We start from the raw sequence: 19,015 nt of genomic DNA on the forward strand, positions 1-19,015 counted from the left end.
TTAGGAGGAATTTGTTGCTTGCTGCAAGAAAATGAAGGTGAAGAAAGGAGCATTTATTTAATGTAGTGGGAAAGCTACAAGCATTTCTTCCAGGCATGTAAAATGTATTTGAAAACACCTGAGAGGAAATGTCTTATGAAGGGAACATCTTGCTTCAATGAAACGACAGAACTGGTAGCCTGGAAGAGCTACGGCTTTTTTGCACATTACCCAGCCCCTTGAGCAAGTGACACAACCATTCCATGTCACTATGCATTCCTAAATGTCTACAAAATGTTTTACAATATCCCGACACAGAAAATATGACAGAACTATGTGTAATATAGATACTGTGTTATCACACAGACGTAAAAGGCTTGCATTAATATGTTCACTTTTAACTTTTAACTTTTATCTAAAGCAAAAAGCTTTGTATACATCGATCTCCTCATCGCACAGATCACATAATCAAAGAATCACAGAATGGTTTGGGTTGGATGGGACCTTTAAAGGTCCTCTAGTCTACCCCCCTGCCATGGGCATGGACATCTTCAACTAGATCAGGTTGCTCAGAGCCCTGTCCAACCTGACATTGAACACTTCCATTGATGCGACTTCCACAACTTCTCCAGTCAACATGTGCCAGTGTTTCAGCACCCTCATAGTAGAGAATTCCTTATATCAAATCTAAATTTACCCTATTTTCATTTAAAACTATTATCCCTTGTCCTGCCACTACAGGCCCTGGTAAAAAGTCTCTCTCCACATTCCTCATAAGGTCCCTTTAAGTACTGAAAGGCCACAACAAGGTCTCCCATGATGACCGAAGAGAATAAAATCTATGCACATCATACATTCAAAAGTGCAAAACTGAAAAACACAGCGAAAAGCATTTTGCTTACTAAGTGGATTAAAAAGATTTCAGAAAACAGAGTGCAAAAATCTTTGAACTGGTGCTCTATTCAGAGTTTCTGACTCTATGTTTCTAAGCACAAAATTAAAGCCCATAAATATTCCCACCCCTACAGCAAACAGACATCATGCAATTTCTGCTGCAGGTAAGTACTAACCAGAAAAGCATCCCTGAAACCAGAACAAGGAGTTTGATTTACTTTGGAAACACACCCTAGTAGCAGGCATGTTATTAGGAAAACACCTGATTAAGTGTTTATCATTACTATCTTCCAAATATCAATAGTGTTTTCTGATTGGCAAGCTGGTGGAAGAGTCATTTTGATTACTCCCCCTAACTGCCATAATCACGCTAAAAAGGCAAGTAGTAACAGCAGCTGATGTTTTGGGTCTCTACATCTCAGTGGGACGTGTAAAACTGTTGATGCATACAGTAGTTCAAAGGTTTTAGGAAAGGCACAAATCAACCTTGTTCTGTGCAAAATTGATGTAAAGTTCTTTCTTGAGGGGAAAAAAAAAGACCATAATCAGAGAAAAACCCTGGAACCACGGATGAGAGGCACAATCATATACTTTGAAGTGTTAATGTTTCTGAAAGCAAAGTGAAGCTGTAAAAATAATTCAAGATTCCTGATGTTTTCAGTCTCCAGGACAATTGAAGCCACTGTTGACATTTTCTCTGAGTTTCTTTTCCCCCCTCTAAATGTAAGATGTGGCTCACAAAGAGCAAATGCTCTTCTAAAAGTCCCCATGTCCTTCTCCCTCTCTCCCCCCAACATGCTGCTCAGTAAATACTCAGACATCGAAGGCTCCCCACGTATCAAAAGAGCACATTACAATTAACAATCATTAAAGTGTACCCTTTTGTAAAATACCATGTACCTTTCACTGCCTAGGAAGCTTCATGACATGCTCTTTGCAGAAGCTTTGGTTATATTTCCCATGGCTAATAAAACTCTTTCGTCTGCTGTCTCTTGGAATGGAAACAATATGTAAAGGAAACCCTGGCTGTGCCCTCTCTGGACTGTTTCAGCACCAACAATTCAGATGATACAAAGGCATCTGAGGCAACTGGCCTATTATGCTCACGTTTTGACATAAACTCTTTAACTTGCACAACCTTTTAACTGCAGCTAAGTGCTAGCAAAAAGTACCCTGAAACTTGCTGAGTGGGTAACAGAATTTTCTGCAGCAGAAGAAACTATTTTATCCTCAGTCCTAAGTCACCTCTGGCTGCCCTCCTGGTGGGGAAAAAAAGGAAGCCAAACTTCAGTCCTTTCAGGGTCTGATTACTTTGATGTGTTCAGCATTTCAACCACGGCAGTGTGACGTGGCTATTAATTTGCTGGGCTCAGATTCACTTTAGCAAAACAAATTACAAACAGTTTAGCATCAGCTGAGCTATTTAACCATTCAAATAAATCAAAGTTCATATTGATGGAACCAGGTGTTTCAGATCATGATTCCTTAGGTCTTAACATGCTATATCTCTCTCTGTATTGAATCATTCCTACTTTACAGCTGTCTGCAGAGGCCATTACCAACATTAGCTCATGATATTAAGTCAAATAAAGAGGAACATTGTTTTCAAGTTTGTTTTGAAGAAAGCCAGGATTTTGGGTATGTTTGTATTATTGTCACTTGCTTATGACACAGCAAAACACTGAAGTCAAAACAACTTACTCAGCACAACAAAGAACAAAGAAACTGGTACAGCATTTAGGATAAAAAAGGACAAACAAAGACAATAATTCAGGTGGTCAACAAAACTGACACCTTTTGGGACAGGCTGATGGAGCAAAGGAGTTAGCAGAGAGAGACCAATGATTGTGATAGATCACAGGGAGAAGAAAAGACAAGACATGCTTACTGAAGCATGTGAGACCCCCAGAAACCACACCAGTCAGCAAAAAAAATGAAAAACACACTGCTGACTTTTTATTAGCTTGTTGCTTTGCCCAAAGCACCAAGCTAAGTGTAACAAATAACCAAACCAATCAATTACGATGTTTGAAATTAAGGCTGTGGCTGCTTCAACAGTGTTTGTTAAAAGTGTTCGCATGGCATCTCACAGGTTCTGCTGCTGACTACCTGCCTGCCCTCTCAGAGCTAAGTCCTGCATGTTCTGCTGCTGGCCTGGTGATTCCTCACCCTGGTGAAACTCCTAGAAAAACTAAGGAATGAAAATAATAAGAAATATTTTACAGCTAACAACTGATCTTGCCCTGAACAATGAATAAAGAGTTTCTTAGAAAGGAAACTCAACAAAACCAACAAGTTAATCATTACCACCACAAGAATTGTGCCTGGCCTGGATTTAAAACAAAAGAAGGGAGTAAATGGCATGCAGGCAAAACAGAAGGTCTTTTGGGCTTCTCTTTGAAAAAACTAATCAGTCTTTTCATAGTAAGAATGATCCATATTTCGAATCCATATTTTTCTCAGGATGTCAGTATATTCTGCATAAATAATACAGGGGAGCACACAAGCTTTGAAACGCCAGGTCTCACTGCACAGCTGCTCCAGCATTGATGCTATAATGAACAAGGATAAAAATGGGAAATAAAGGGGAGGAAGCGAGAAAAATACAGAATGAGATAAACTGAGGAAAAGAAGAAGGTCAGGAAAGAGCAAAGGAAAGCTAAGAAAAAAGTAAAAGGGACTTGGAACAGGAAAAATAGCTGGAGCTCAAGCAGAGGTTGGAAAGGCACTTATATTGCTTGTTTCTTTGCTCTCCCCTTTTCTTGTGGAATCAAGCATAAGATATCTGGTGGTTACATATTCCACTTTAACCTTCAGGTTCAACAATCAGACTTACAATAGCAGTCTCTTTAAAATGAGATCTGAGGTTTGCTTTTTCTCCTAATTGAAAAAAAGCTGAATTCCACCACTGAATTACTCAAGGCTAATTTTGATTCAAGTAAATGTATTGCTTTCACTCCTGTCTCCAGAATAATCTTGACTGTAATTATCTGGATAACTGTTTCTCTCTACACTGAAATTATATGATTTCTGTAGAAGTGGGAGAATTCACTGTTGCAGAATTAATCATATTTTTCTGACATACAATGTTATGAAAAGGAGCCTTTCAGCACGAAATAATCACTGGTTTGTCAATCTTCAATAAATCAAGGAAGAAGCATGAAGATTAAGAACAGAAACAGTAAAACAAATATTAAAAAAAAGAAACCAACAGGTTTGTCAGGTCTGTTTTTCTCTTACACCACTGTTTCATTTAAGTGCTGGACCAGGCTTCTGTGTCCCAGCATGGCAGAACTCACCAACACAGCCAGTCAAGGACCGAAGTGGCTTCTACTATGGCACTACTGGTGTAAGAAGAAGGTAGAAGCACCAAGCCGGCATGCAGTATGCTGTACCCACTCTCTTTGTTTGTAAGGTGAATCCTGGACCAGGCAGATCCAAGCTGTTGTTCTTCTACAGGCATTGAACACTGAGTGTGGCAGTTATTTAAGGTTCTCAGGCCTGGGACTGAAATCTAGGATCCTGACTAAGGAACCCAATATCACGAGAGGGATTCCTGCAAGGCCAGTTCTTGCATGGACTTTGGCTATTAACTTGTGACTGAAAACTCTGCACAGCACCTATTGTTTCTAGCATCTAAAATTATTTCCTATGAGTAATACTCTTCTTCCATGGCTTAAAGCTCTTACTCAAGGAATTATAAACTTGATTTCTGAAATCATCTTCTGCCTGAGTGACTATGAGGCTGTGCATCAGGACAGAACTGCAGCTGTGAGAGAACAGAATCCTGCAAACAGTGCTCTCTCCACAACCCAGCTATGTTGAGGCTGCTGTGCAGTTAGGAGGACAAAAAGGAATGGAGCCCTAAGGGCAGCTTGTTTAAGAAGTTAAGTGAAGACTCTCACGCTGTGGCTGGGAGGTCTCATGGTTCTGCTTCCTGGCCTATTGGTTTAGTTGACACAAGACAATAGTTTAGAAATATTAAAAAAAAGGCACGAAGAGGGGCATCTAGGGTAATGCTTACTATTGTAAATTCCCCACCTGGTTCCCCTCCTGACCACTCAGTTATCCACTTTTAAAGAGAAGAAAACAGGTTTACAAGTTTTCTTCACAGACTGGGGATACAGACACTGTGCTATGCTGAGCTGCATGTTCTTCACGATCACAAGTGGAGAATCCATATCCACCCATCCCTGGGTGAAGAGATTAGGATGAAGGATACAGATGGTCAGACAGGGAGATGGCTGTGTTGTGTCTGTTGCGAGGTTTTTTAGGACTTCAAATGTCCTAAGGTAGGAGGTAGGTGCTTTCACAGCCAGCTCAGTATAAACGCATGCTATGGGAACTGAATGACCTTGAAGGTCCCTTCCAAACCAGATCATTCTATGATTCTGTGATTCTATGCAAATACAAGAAGTGGTTCTTTGAGACATAATTCAGGCTCCTTCCTTCCCTCAATGAGAATTACCATCTGCAAAGAAAGAATTCAAATGATGAAGAGCTTCCTACCTATTAAAATTTTGCCACCAGAGTGGGTACTGCTTCTCAGGAAAACAAAACATTGTGCTAATCACTCAGAATCCTGGCTGCCAATGCATTTACTTGCTTGCATTTGACATAAACCAGTTATTCTTTGACCTCTCCTGACTGAAAAGCTGTATCAAAGGTTTCCAAGACAGAAGCAGATGGTCTACCAAATAGTATTAGTTCCTTCTTAGAACACTTTATATTTTAATTTAGTTTCCAATTGCTCTTAATAAGGAAGGAAAAAAGCTTCCTGCTGAAGCATCCCATTTCTTTGAAACCTTCAAGGAAGTGACTAGAAAGACGTGTTATAAAATGAAGCAGTTAAACCCAATGTTTGTTCAATGCAAGGAGTCAGCAGTTCCTATTCAATGTCTTCCTAATTACCCCTGGGGATCAAAGACTTTCAAGTGATTGCCTGTCCATTCAAACTGCTAATAGACAATCACTGGCCCCTCCACTGCTACAGTATCTTGCTGGATGCTTGTAATTTCCTGCAGGAAAATGCAGTTTTAAATGGGTATATTCAAATATTTTTATAGGTATTTTTAGGACGATTTTTTAAAGTGTCTACCTACAGAAAAAAAAATGACATAAAGGTGGTGTGGCTTATCCAAGGAGCTGTCTGCTTAAACAATCTGTAATTTCCTTCACCATCTACACTGTTGTGTATGTAGAATAGGAAACCGAAAGATGGATCTCAGCAACACTTTGCTGCTATTAGGCAGTTTACCACACCAAAGAAGCTTATTCCAGCCCTCACAGCTCTAATAAATCTGGTGTTACACATGCTCAGGACTTTCTCAGTAAAATAATATTTTCCCTTTCAGATAACCTTTCTGGCAGAGACTGTATTACTATAAATATTACTGAGATATTTCATCAAGATCAAAGTCAATTATAAGATGGTCCCACTGTACCTCTAAATGGAGTTTTAATTTGTGTATATAATATTAGAAATAATGGTCTTCCCACTGGGGTACTCACTTCAATTAGAGCAATGAGGATGGGCAGCCCTACCAGAGGGCCTCCTACCTTGCTTTGCAATTACCAAAATTCTGTGCTAGCCTGTTGTGGACAGCATAATTTTACAAATGTTGTTTCATTACACATGTATAAACTGTGAGCCTTTAATTAAAAAGGGTGTAATTTACATAGGTAAATCAACAATCGCTCATACCCTTCCTCCCTTATTATCTCTACCAGATGCTGTCAGAAAACCTGCCTTCCCAAATTAATATAATAGGTTGCTTAAAGAGTAAAACATAAATACAGTTTACTGTTTTAAAGTCACAAACAAAGCCTGTCATCTTCTATCAGCACAACAGGGACGGGATCACCGTTTAAATCCAGTATCTCAGTTTAAGGGTTAAGATCTAAATATTGTAGAATTTGATGCATGAACTGATCTCTCAGATGGCTGTCTGCTCATCTGTCCTTCTGAACATGAACATGACTTTATTATAAAGATAAGTAAATGATTTGAGAGTGCTGCTTGTGATTTAATCCTAAAATCAGCTGAAAACTGCATTAGTGTTATTAGTCGCCATGCACGTTCTAATATCACCAGAGCCCCAGTTGGGCTGTGCTAGTTGATGTAAGAAAAATTAAGAGAATTACAATTTCTGAATCCCTGGATGCCCAAAGCACAAGTTTAACTTGAGTTTTACTTAGCCTGAGTAATTCTAGCAACTTCCAGAGCACGATGGGTGTGCTTCAGATTCAGTATGAATTTACAGATTTTGTAGATATCAGGGCCAGAGTGTTCCAAAGCCCAATCCTATTGGCTTGGTGACTCTGAAAAGATCTGAAAAAAAGTAACCTGCACATGTATTCAGGAGCATCAGACAACAAATGCACAAGTATGAGACTAAGAAACTTTGAATTAATTTTCTAATTTTTCTTTACATAAACTTGAAAAACAAGCAGATTGTTCCAACAGTTCACATAGAGATGGAAAAAAATCCTTTTTTTTTCTTGTCTTGTGCAAAAACTTGGCAAATGGATACAAATGCACAGTCTGGGAAAGCTGATAAAGTGGATGACACAGCACAATTAATGACACTAGATTTTTTTTTTCTGTCCACAGACCACAGGCAAAATCCAGCACAGTACTTTCAGTACTATAAATCTAAGTGAACAGTTCAGATCAGTGTGACAAGCTCTCTCAATAACAAAACTTAACACAACCTGATGATTTTTTCTCTTGGAGTTAGAACTAAATCCAGCACGTAGATTAAGGCAAGTGCTGGCAAGTACAACCCACTGTGTTCTCTTAAAAGGCCCACAGCCATTTTATATTTAACTACACCTAAAAGAAGCATTTGCTAAAGAAACTCAAAGTTCACCAGGTCAAGCACTCAAAAGTGAGCAAAGAAGAAAATTAAGATTGGTTGTGTGATTTTAGATCAGTCCCTGTATACATATGTACTCCCTAATAGCCTTTAATTCTCTCATCACAGGCTACTTTTTTTCCACTGGCCCAATGCTGAGCAGAACAATTGGACAGAAATTGCCACTCAACTCTGGCAACTCCCGCATCGTAGCATGTTCAATTGCTTTCCAGGGATGCCATATGTTCAGCCTGGCTGATAGCAGTAGGAGAGGGCTGGAAAGGAAGGAATACACTCAGTCCAGACAGTTTTTCTACTGTGCTCTAAATGGGTCCCTACTGAACATGTGTGAACTCAGATTTTCTAGTTTTGTGGCAACCAGTTCTGGGTGAATCAAAGACATGATAAAACACACACCATTGTTTATACTTCCAAATAGAAAAGAAGTCTCATGATTCTCCATTACCACCACACTTATGCAATATGAATATAAATTAACAGTAAACCTAAGAGGAGTTCTGCACAAGTGAATGACTACATTGGCAGAAGGGATCCAGATCCCTACTCTCACAAGTCTGTTTGGGGTACGTGTTCACTTGTGATTACTTAGGCCATGATATTTTTATTTCATCTTTAAATATGAGTATATCAAAGTTCTTGCTCTGGGATACAGTACACTGCTTTGTCTCTTTATCCCCAAACACTACATTTTTAGTAGTGAATTAAACATCATCAAGCAGTGGTGCTTGATAGTCTATACCATTTATTTGTTTGAAAGGAGTCTACCATGATGCTGGTTCTGATCAGCCAATGACTTCTGAACTGTGCACAGTTCAGCTAGCAAGGACCACAGATCATTCACAATAGATAGCTTGGGTGTGATCATCTATAATAATTTAACAGTATAGAAATACACACATTCTGGACCAGCTGGATGCCCAGAATGGTACCATGTGGATATTTCACAACCTGGAATAGCTTGTGACCCAGGTTATCTGGAGAAGTTACACTACTATAAATAAACTGTTACTGACCACTTGGATTAATACCGTTAGGAGTACCATTATGCTCAGATTGTGGGATTTTTTTTTCACCAAAAGCCTCAGGAAACCCTTTTGATGTTTGATTTCATTTCATTTCATTTCTGCCATAATTAAATGAGATCCTGCTCCATTGATAGTCTGATTACAGTTTCATATGAAACAGTGTAAGCATAGCCATCATTTCTGCCAACCACCTTGTTCTGCTTTGCTTTTTAAAGATTCTTTCTGTGTAATGAAGTCATGCTACAGTTGTACTAGGCAAGTAAGGTGCGATGTTGCTGCTGTGTTATGCACTACCATACATGAAAACAGCTAATATAGGCTTCCTGGGCAAAAGTTTCTGATGGCGATAAGGACAGGCTTGTAAGTTGACGTATGTTAAAATCAAATAAAGCTGAAAATAGAAAACTTGGTGACAGTGGGAGACTTTTAGTTTTTCACTTAAACACAGAGATTTAACAACCTTTAAATATGTATTTATTGAGCATCAGATTCTGATATTTCACAGTGAACTGTGTCCTTTTGGAACTTTAAAGTTTCAGCATAAACAGTCATGTTGAAATCTTCTCAAAGATCAAGAGTGGACTGGACCTTTTGCCTGTTTTACAGGTTGTCCAGTATGTTACCTAGGTAGTATACTCAACACGAACACTTCACTTAACACTATAAATATGTGTATCTACCACACAGCTCAACTTTAACTATAGGTAAAAAACCTTAGAGAATGCATCGCTGCACACATCCAATAGAAATGTAAGGCCTGGCTGCAAATCAGGCTTTAAAGCCATCTTACAATTTATGCTAGAAAAGGACAGAGGAGAAACATCAAATTATAATTGAGGAATATTTTTCACTGTCAGTGACATCCCTAATCGAGCTTTCTCTTATGATGTTATCCACAAAAATGTATGGTATTTAAAAACATTGAAAGACAGACCATTATGGGACACATTTCTTTCCGTCTTCACTTAACTGCAATTAAATTATGTTATTTCACACTAATTAGTAGGAAATAAAAACATGGACTCGAAGAGAACTCCTTCCAGTGGATATTAAGATCTGTAAAACTGACTCCTTTTCAGGATCTGCGTGCAAAGGTCAATCTAAGCCGTGAAAGGAAGATTACAGAAGCACATCTGTGCCAGTGTCATAAAGGCAAGGCCAGCACTTTTGGTGTCAGTATGCTATTATTTTCTCTTCTGGGGGCTTATAGCAACTATAAAAACTCACTAAAAGCAACTGATAAAAGGTTATAAAAGCTGAAAGCCCATATCGTACCACTTAACAAAACCAGATGGAATTAAACTCATCCCTCCCTGTATTAAGGATTCTTAATTTTAAGAAAGGACCAGGCATCTAAAGGGCTAACTGTGATGTTATGTGACTGATGTGTGGTTTTGTGGTGCACTGATGCAAACTCCAAGATCAGATGGAGCCCTCTGGATATACAGCCTTATCCTTCTTTCGACCAGTTAAAGAATCAGTCATATTGTGGTCAATTTCTAAATGGAAGTCATTCTTCCAGTGATCCCACAATGATTAAAGAGGATCAGACTTTGACAAAAGGACCTCTTCATTCAGTGTCAAAACAAAACAATAAGCAGAAATAAAACAAAAGTAATATATAAAACCCGAGAACAATAGGGAAACAGAGAGTAATCTATATAAATCTAAGACCATGCAGAGAATTGATAAATGAAGCTGAGGACAGAAGAAAAAAATATATGGCTTGAAAAAACTCGAAGAACAATGGAACATTTTAAAGTCTATTGAAACCTAGGGGACAGAGCAACAATATAGCTATTTATAATACTTGATGGAGATGAGGAAATTGTTAATAATATTATAGTAAAGGCTAAAGTGTTCAGTAAGAATTTTTGTTCTGGTTTTTGAAAATAACTAGGGTAATGTAATTATTTCACAGGAAATAAGTTTTTTTTCCAGTCCATTAATAACCAAGAATTATATTAAACTACGTCTATTCAAGGACAAACATTCTTAAATCTGCAGGCTCATTTAACTTATACCCAGTAAATGAGATGAGCTAGCAGAAGAGGAATCTGACTCACTGATTAATACTGAACCAGCTACCAAGAGATTAGAACAGGGTTAATGCTGTACAAATATTTAAGAAGAAAAAAGAACAGAATGCAAGGCGCTTACATGCAGTAGCCTGGCATCTATTACAGACAAAATAATGGATAACATAACACAGAAATCAACTGATGGAAAATAAAGAAACTGAATGTATGGTTTCTTAGGCCAACCATATTGCCTTTCTGAAAAATAGATCTTAAGAAACAGTTATTAATTTTTTGACAGTAAGACATTTGGTTTAATTTGGTATAGCTTTCAATTAAAGAAACAAGCACTTTCCAATGGTAGAAAACAATGTAGACTTGTGCTTGAAAACTAACTGAAAGACCTTAAAATCATCATCACTGATGAATAAGCATCAAATGTTAAATTTCTTCGGAAACTCAACAATTAATAGTCAGCCTGAAATTATCCAACATTTGCATCAATGTTACATAAATAAATATAAAATCATGGATGACTAAATGTGCAGATGACTCAAAGACTATTCAAGTGACAAAGAGGATGAGAACAGAACTTATAAATAGAAAAGCAGAGCAGGTACTAAATTTGAATGATTCAAATAAAGTGTGCTTAAGGTTCAAAGAAAATGTGTGAAGGGCCAGCCAATACACTTACGATAAATGATTGTAAGTTGTGTTACAGGAAATGGGACACTGGCAACTGGAAAGCAGAGAGTGAAAATTACTTAGGTAGTAAGGACAAGAAGATGTTGTGTAACAAAAACCTAGTGTAATTTTTATAGTCAAAAAGAGCCAATTTCATCTTTATATGTATAAGTTAGGAAAAAGTGAAATGAAGTAGGTACGTACCTTACCTATGTATAAATGTTTGCTAGCCTTCAACGTCCTAAGAGGTCAACCAGATGATTTGATACTGTTTATGTCTCTTACCACTGAAAATTAATAAAATATTTTTAAATCTTCCTACTATTTCCTGCTTCCAATAAACATTGAGTTAATTCCCAAAAGATGTAACACTTCAAGAAGCTCTTTATTGCTTTTTATATTCAAAAAAAGTGTTAATGGCATTGCAAAGCAGAAATTTTGCCTCCGAGTTCAGAAGAGGTTGCCATCAAACGGAATACCTAATTATTAATATTTCCCAGTTTTCCCAGACTGGGCAACTCTAACAAAATTAGCCAGTTCATATTAATATTATCTTCTAATATCTTTTTCCAGTAATATTTTCTGGCAGTGTCTCTCTTTCAATAGCACGTACATCATCTATATTTCTTCTACCCCAACACTTTTAATTTCAGGTAGCAGATCTTCTTTAGGTCGAAACAGTGAATGTTCTTTAATGGAGTTGCTATGGTGAGTTTTTTAACACCCCCCTGAATGAACTGATCTTCACAAGAATAGCTTTAAAGTGGGATCAAGCTGTGGTTAAATCCCTTGTACTTCCTCTAAACCATAAAGCTAACAGTAGTTGCTATCCAAACACACATGCAAAATCCAAACCAAAAGAGAGTCACACAATCCTCTAATAATACCAACAGCTCTTCCTTACTTTGCAGATGAGATCTGAGTTACAATTCATATCACTATTCCCCTAGAGCTGTAACAAAAGACAACAAAAGAGGGAGAAATATAAGACTGAACATAGCTCGACTTGGTTTTAATTTTTTGTCTTTCTCACTTCTCTGAGGATTATTGTCTTGTGTACAGGTACCATGTTAACAACCAATTGCTTTTCCTTGGTCATGTTGGGCAAAATGTATACATGACAATCCCTGGATTCCTAGCTATGCTGAGCTGTACTTTGGGGATCTATCTGTGTTTTATATAATCTTCCGTGTATGTGCAAGTGGAAAGGAAGATGGGGGTTTGTCAGTAAAGTGACTGGGGCTGAAACCTTTGAGTAGTTCACTTAATTCTTTCTGGATCTGACCAGGGAAAGATTCTTTCGCCAGATTCCTGTAGGCAGCTTTCCTGAGCTCTGTGCTATTCAGCCAGTCTCTTGTAATCTTTACACAGCAGCTGCCCTCACTTGTTCCTTAAAAAAGAGTGAAGCATGACTGGAGCTAACATAAAGCCCTGTAATCTTCCCATCTCTCTCCTATGGAACAAATGTTAAAAAGAGACTCCTGCAACTTGTCTGAAACCATGCACTTTTGAGTGATTGGTTGGAAGTTCATGTTGATGGCATCTCTCCATGGAGCCGAAACTATTTTCACATCTTACCTTTCCTGAGATAATGTACAGGGGCAAAAATTAAGAGATCAGCAACGAAAAAAGACAAGAAGATAATTAAAAACTGGATTGAAGGGTCAACATCTGTCTTGACGTATTTTCTGTCTTTAATCAGATCAGTCTCCAGAATCGGGAATATATGAAAATATATGCAGACTTTTCCAGGGCTAGTCTAGCTCTGGTTGCAGAAATTGGCACAAATGCCATTAACTTTGACTACATTTGAACCACTGTTAAAGTAAATGGAAATGCTCCAGTTTAAGAGGAGCATGTGTAGGAGAAGAATAAGGGCTGTATTTCCCAAATGTCACTGGGTATGAAAGAGTAAGCTAGATGTCATCAAAACTGTATGACTTAGTGAGAGGGCAGCACTAGCCATAGTTCTATGCATTGGTACAATAACAGACAGCTAACCAAAACCCCCCCAATATTCAAATTTTACTATAAAAGATAAAAATGGTAGTGCTGGGCCATGATAATTGTCCTCTTAACCAGTATCCTGAAATGTTATGTTTCACAAACATCTATAGTTCTTAAAACATATTACTGATGATACTATAGCACCTTCAAGACTGGATCTCACAGTTTTATAGATTACAGGTGAAATGAAGTAAATGAGACCCAAAATTATCAGTGAACGGTGTGCAGTGATTTTGTGAAGATGTGAAAGAAGCAAGAAAGGACCTCAAAGCTCCTCTTTAGCTAACAGATTGACTTCATAACGTAAAGGCTTTGCTAGAACCGATTGTTTAGCTACCATTTCTGTGTTTGACCTAAGATAAGATGGAAATAGAAAACACTGAAAAACCCTTGCAAATAAAAAACCCCAAATTACAACAGTAGCAAAACAGAATTTAATCTGGGATCAGAGAAGAAACATTAAAGCAGAAAAAATGGAAGAAAATTCCTGTCAGAGTAATAAATTGGTTTATATTTTAACTTGGAAAAAAACCCTTAATATCAAGGTATAAACATAGGATTAATAGTTACAGCTCAAGTTTAGTAATTAAGCATTAGCGGCTTTTCTATTGATCTCAAATGGCATGTAAACAGCATGGTAACTCGTATATTATGCATTCATAGCTAACTAGTTAGATAGCCAACAAGAGCTTTTGGGAACTGCTTTAAATTGGGTTTATTACGTAGTACCAAAGAATCACGGCCAAAAAAAGTTAGCTTTCAGGGTGATTTTTAGACAATAAAAAGAAAGATACTTTACAAACACATCACAGTCCTAGCCCAGTTTTACTGTCAAAGCATTTTGACTGTAGCAAGCAACATTGTACTTTAAGTAAAACTGCATCTGTACAGCATTCAGACAAAGACAGAACTGAAACACAGAAAGAGTTCTGACTCCAATCAAATGAATGACTGTTTTGGCTTCATAATATATTTTCCAGCCCTAACTTTAATCTAAATCAAATGCCCATCTTTCTTGCTGTTCATGAAATGCAACCACAGCACATGCTTAAGTATAGGAAAATTGCAAGTGCCTAACTACATCAAATTGCACTTCCATCTAGTCTGGAATCTACATCAGGCAGACGATAATACCTTCTGTTTCAGAAGAAAGAAAATATTCTCCATCACTAATTCATTTAGAAACTGTTCCGCAGATCTAGCCAAACAACTGCTGGGCATGGAGATCTGGACAATCAAATAGGTCTTTTCTCTTTCTAAGTTCAGAAATCTTCCTCCCAAAGGGTACAGCAATGTCAGAGACTCTTTAAAGTGTTATGCTAGCAGGCCTGGCATCTACTAGGTACAGGAACTCTGCTGGCAAAGTATTTGGATAGCAACATACCTTGTGGTATTATCGTCTCTACCATAAGAATCTTGCTATAAATTAGCCCTCCATGGCATATAGACCCCATCAAGCTCAGCAAAAGCCATGACAATTTTCCTTGTTAGCTCACAATTGAATAGACAATCCTAAAATGGAAATTGAATTTTTGAAGTGATGTCTCTTCACGACCTCCTGGAAGAGCAAATTTGCAGGTCAGTTACAAGCTGCTTAAAAAGGCCTTTTATTTCAGTAGCTCCAACGGTGCCATTCCTGTGATTTTAACGTTACAGCCCTGATCTGCCACTGCTTTTCTCTTTGGCATTCTTATTCCACAAGACAAGCTTCTGTGGAGCTCACAAGATTTGCATAAGCTGTGTGTGTGCACAAAACTTTGATGTGCATTGTCACCACTGCCTTAGTGTGTCTCTGAGTATTTGAAAAGGTGGCAACAAGTCAATCAAAAGCTGGTTAATTCAAATGAAAATCAGCTTCTGGTGCTTAATACACCCTGTTATATTTTGTTTGTCATTATCTATCCAGACCAGTGACTCAGCCCTGTAAAACCTTCAGCTTGATCACAGGGTTGACACATGATACCAACCATTCGGCTTCCACGGACTTCTATTTATGCCTCCTCTCCTCTTCTTTGAAAAAGCCCAGCAAGATAAATGAACCTCAGACTATCAAATACCATAAAGACTTTCACAAAATAATGGCAACTCTGCCTTTTCGCCTTAAACAAATGATTTTGCAAGTGCTTCAGATGAATTTAAAATATTAACTGGCTTCAGCAAAGACCTTCAGAAATGACCCAATGCCTTGTTGTTTCCAAGCAGCTCTGCCTGCCTCGGTCACCCATTACAGTTGTGTCTGAGCATTTGTCACAGAAAAAGTATTGTCAACAGCAGAGTCACTCGTGGCTCTCTTGATACCTCCAGCTCCACACACAGGTGTGTGGTAGGTAAGGTACAGGTAGGTAAGGCCTGCAAGGGGTAGGTTTCAATATCTAAACAGATGACTGTGACTTGCCTGATGCTGTGAAGAGCATCTTTGAGTCCTAGACATTACTCTGGAGTATTTCCATTAAACTATCAGTACATAAAAAAATAGAGTAAATGCCAAGCCACTACCATGGGACCTGATCCAAAGCCCATTCACTTAAATGGGAGTCTTTCCAATGACCCTAGTTTGCTTTGGAGGATGAAAATGGTCATTAAAGAGATAATTTCTGTGGCTGTTTTAACTAACAAAAGCAGGTATAAAGTAGCTAATTTCCCAAAACTCATGAGATGTTTTACAGATTAGACCTTCTTACTCATGATTAAGTTATATCCTTACAACTCAAAAAGTCCCCATGGCATCAAAAAGAGCAAGATACTGCTTAAATGAGGAAAGGTATCTGTAAGAAAACACAACTATGCCAATACAGAGGAAAAAACCCAAAACTTAAAGAAAATCAGTAATCTGTTTTGCAAACAATTCAGATTATTTAAAAGAAGGGACGAGGTCCTCTTAAGAACTATGTAGGTTTTATCTGAATGTAAAATGTCTCAGCTTAACTTTGTGAAAGTAGAAACATTTTGACTCCCTGATTCATTTCTTTTCTTTTGGGTTAGGTGATACAATTCTTGTCTGCAACTTGACAGGATGTAGAAAATAATTACAAATGAAAAGGTTATTCATAATTTTTAAATGAGTTAATTAGTAAACCCCGCCAGAGTCACTCATTACAGTAATTAATAATTGATTATACTTGAAATTAAACACAATTTTTCATCAAAATCTAATTAAATATCTGCCTTTTTGCCTGTTGATTAGAACACTGGAACTAGTAAAGACAATCTTTGCTAAATATGTTTATGCTGAACTGAACCATCAAATTTGATTCTTAATAATTGATAGTTCCTTTAGAAATTAGTAATTATGACCCATAATTACAGCAGTTCAACCTGATCAGCATTTCTGGCACCTTGCCAGTGATCCGTGGAGCCTGGCAAATGGCACAGAATTCATCTGAACAAAGAAAAAAGTATCGGAGAGCACTCGATGGACCTACCTTTTAACCAAATTAACTGTGATTTTAAACAGGAGCCTGATCTTTTCAGAACCCTGAAAAAGTTTTTTGAGTTGGAGAATACCAATTGCAACCCAAACTCTTCTCAATCTATATATCACGGCACACACCTCCTCGATCAGAACTAACAGGCACTGCTGTTCTGAATTATTCAGGTGCTCCTCTGACACACTGAGATAATGTCCAAAGGAATCGTGTTCAGGGCATAAGGAGAATAATAGACAAATGAGAAAGGCAAGTCCAAATGTACGTAGTAAATGATGAAAATTGACTGCATATTTCATCAAAATGCTGCTGATTTAATGTTGGTTAATTAATCATTCTTGCTCTACTTACAGGGGGCATAAAAGTGACCAGGGTATGATGCAAGGCAGAAATGGAAAACTATCAGTCATTAAAGAAGTATACATAAAAGGAACACAGTAAAAGCAATCCTTTGTGGCAGGGCTAATTATACTCATGTGAAATGAAAGCAAAAATCTTTCGATCCAGGCTAAGATTTGTAATTCTAACCACAACCTTTTATAGATCATTAGTGTACAGGAAGTCACAGTGAAATCAAAAAGACTCATTTGCGCCATGAGAAACAGGCTCTTTTACTCTATGATCACATCTGTAAGCATCTGATAACTAGCGTTTACACCACTGACAGTTTAAAATAGAAGTCTAGGAATGCACCTTTTTAAGACATTTATAATACAGATATCAAATTTAACTGAAGAAAAAGTAATGGTAACACCCCAACTTTACAGGCTGAAAAGTACAGTTTTCACTTCTAACATTTCAATTACTTTCACAACAAACACTGAGAACACTTTTTTTCAAAGAACAATGACAACTCTTATAAACCAAAGGAATTCATATCATGCACAGCACAAGAAAAGTCCCCTGCTGCTCCATCTAAGTAGAAAATTTCCTTCACTGCCCACTCAAAGAACACCCTGTAGGACCACAATCTAAATTCAGTCCTTTCCCATACTCCAGGTCACACAGTGAACTTCAGTGTCGTTGGTTAAATGGACAGGATGTGACACCAAGAAACAGAATAAAACCACATTTTTGTGTGTCAGGATCTTGGTTCTGATCCTGCTCCTGTCAAAGTCAATGGCAGAGAATTCCCAAGCACCTGGATGTTACTCTGACTGGGACATGGACCTCACTGCCTGTTTTAATGAGCCCCCTTTGAGAAAAACTGGTGGGTTTGTCTCAGTCCAGGTACAATTTCCTCTGCAGAAAGTAAACAGCCCATGCCATTGAAGGGAACACAACATATGGTATTTCCGACTCTAGGCAGGCTTTCTACCATACCAGTGCAACCTCAATCAAGCTAACAGAGGCCTTATTTCCCCAATACTTTGTACTACAATTCTGACCCTCTTCTTCCTGAACATTAGCATTGTGGGTGAGTTTGTAGGGAAATGAAAGAAAAGCACAAAAACAACAACCCAGAAGTAAGCTTACCTATGAAATAGGCCAGCAGGATCACCAACGTGACTGAGATGACAATGGCACTCAGAGCAGCGCATTTCCAGTTACAGTACTTATAGGGTTTCTTCAGGTTAAAGGCAGGCCTAGAGAAGGTACTTCTGGGAAGGGGCCTAGGGGGAGGTGAGTACACAGTGCTGGACGTCAAAGGATATCCCGGCGATGTTGTACAAAAAAGGGGAGAAGTGCCTCCAGGTTTGAACAGGAAGTGCCTGAGGGAAGAAAGACCAACAGCAAGTGATTCCTCACACAAATTGAAGCCGAGGGAGACGTGACGTGGGAGGATGGCGACTGCTGCCAGGACGAGGAAAGCAGCTCCACACAACGCTGGCTACGGACATGGATGGCATGCAATAAAGAGAAGAGTAAAAATCAAAGGCAAGTCATACAGAGTAAAGGAAAATGAAACAAAACAAAAAATCACAGTGCCAACAATGCCACAGAGAACTCTTGAAGACAGGAGTCCCCTCTGTGGAAGAGCTGGCATTAGAGTGAGATGAATACCCCAAGCAGAGCTACGACAGACTGGTGGCACGGGCAGCATTGGGGGCCTGCTCACACTCCCACAGAAATGCCCTACAGAGACCGAAGAGGAGTGTGGGTTG

At 38.3% G+C, this 19,015-nt stretch overlaps 1 protein-coding gene across 10 annotated transcripts in view; it reads right to left on the reverse strand.

The window, feature by feature from the left end:
* Nucleotides 1–19,015, reverse strand: part of TENM4 (teneurin transmembrane protein 4) — a 606,655-nt gene that overhangs the window by 186,098 nt on the left and 401,542 nt on the right. For all 10 annotated transcript variants that reach the window (XM_054066504.1, XM_054066489.1, XM_054066498.1 and 7 more), the window contains one exon: nucleotides 18,387–18,622. In XM_054066504.1, coding sequence (XP_053922479.1) covers nucleotides 18,387–18,622 — 236 coding nt within the window. The remainder of the gene's footprint in view (nucleotides 1–18,386; nucleotides 18,623–19,015) is intronic.

This window comes from Cuculus canorus, chromosome 1, assembly GCF_017976375.1.
Source record: "Cuculus canorus isolate bCucCan1 chromosome 1, bCucCan1.pri, whole genome shotgun sequence".
Lineage (NCBI taxonomy): Eukaryota > Metazoa > Chordata > Aves > Cuculiformes > Cuculidae > Cuculus > Cuculus canorus.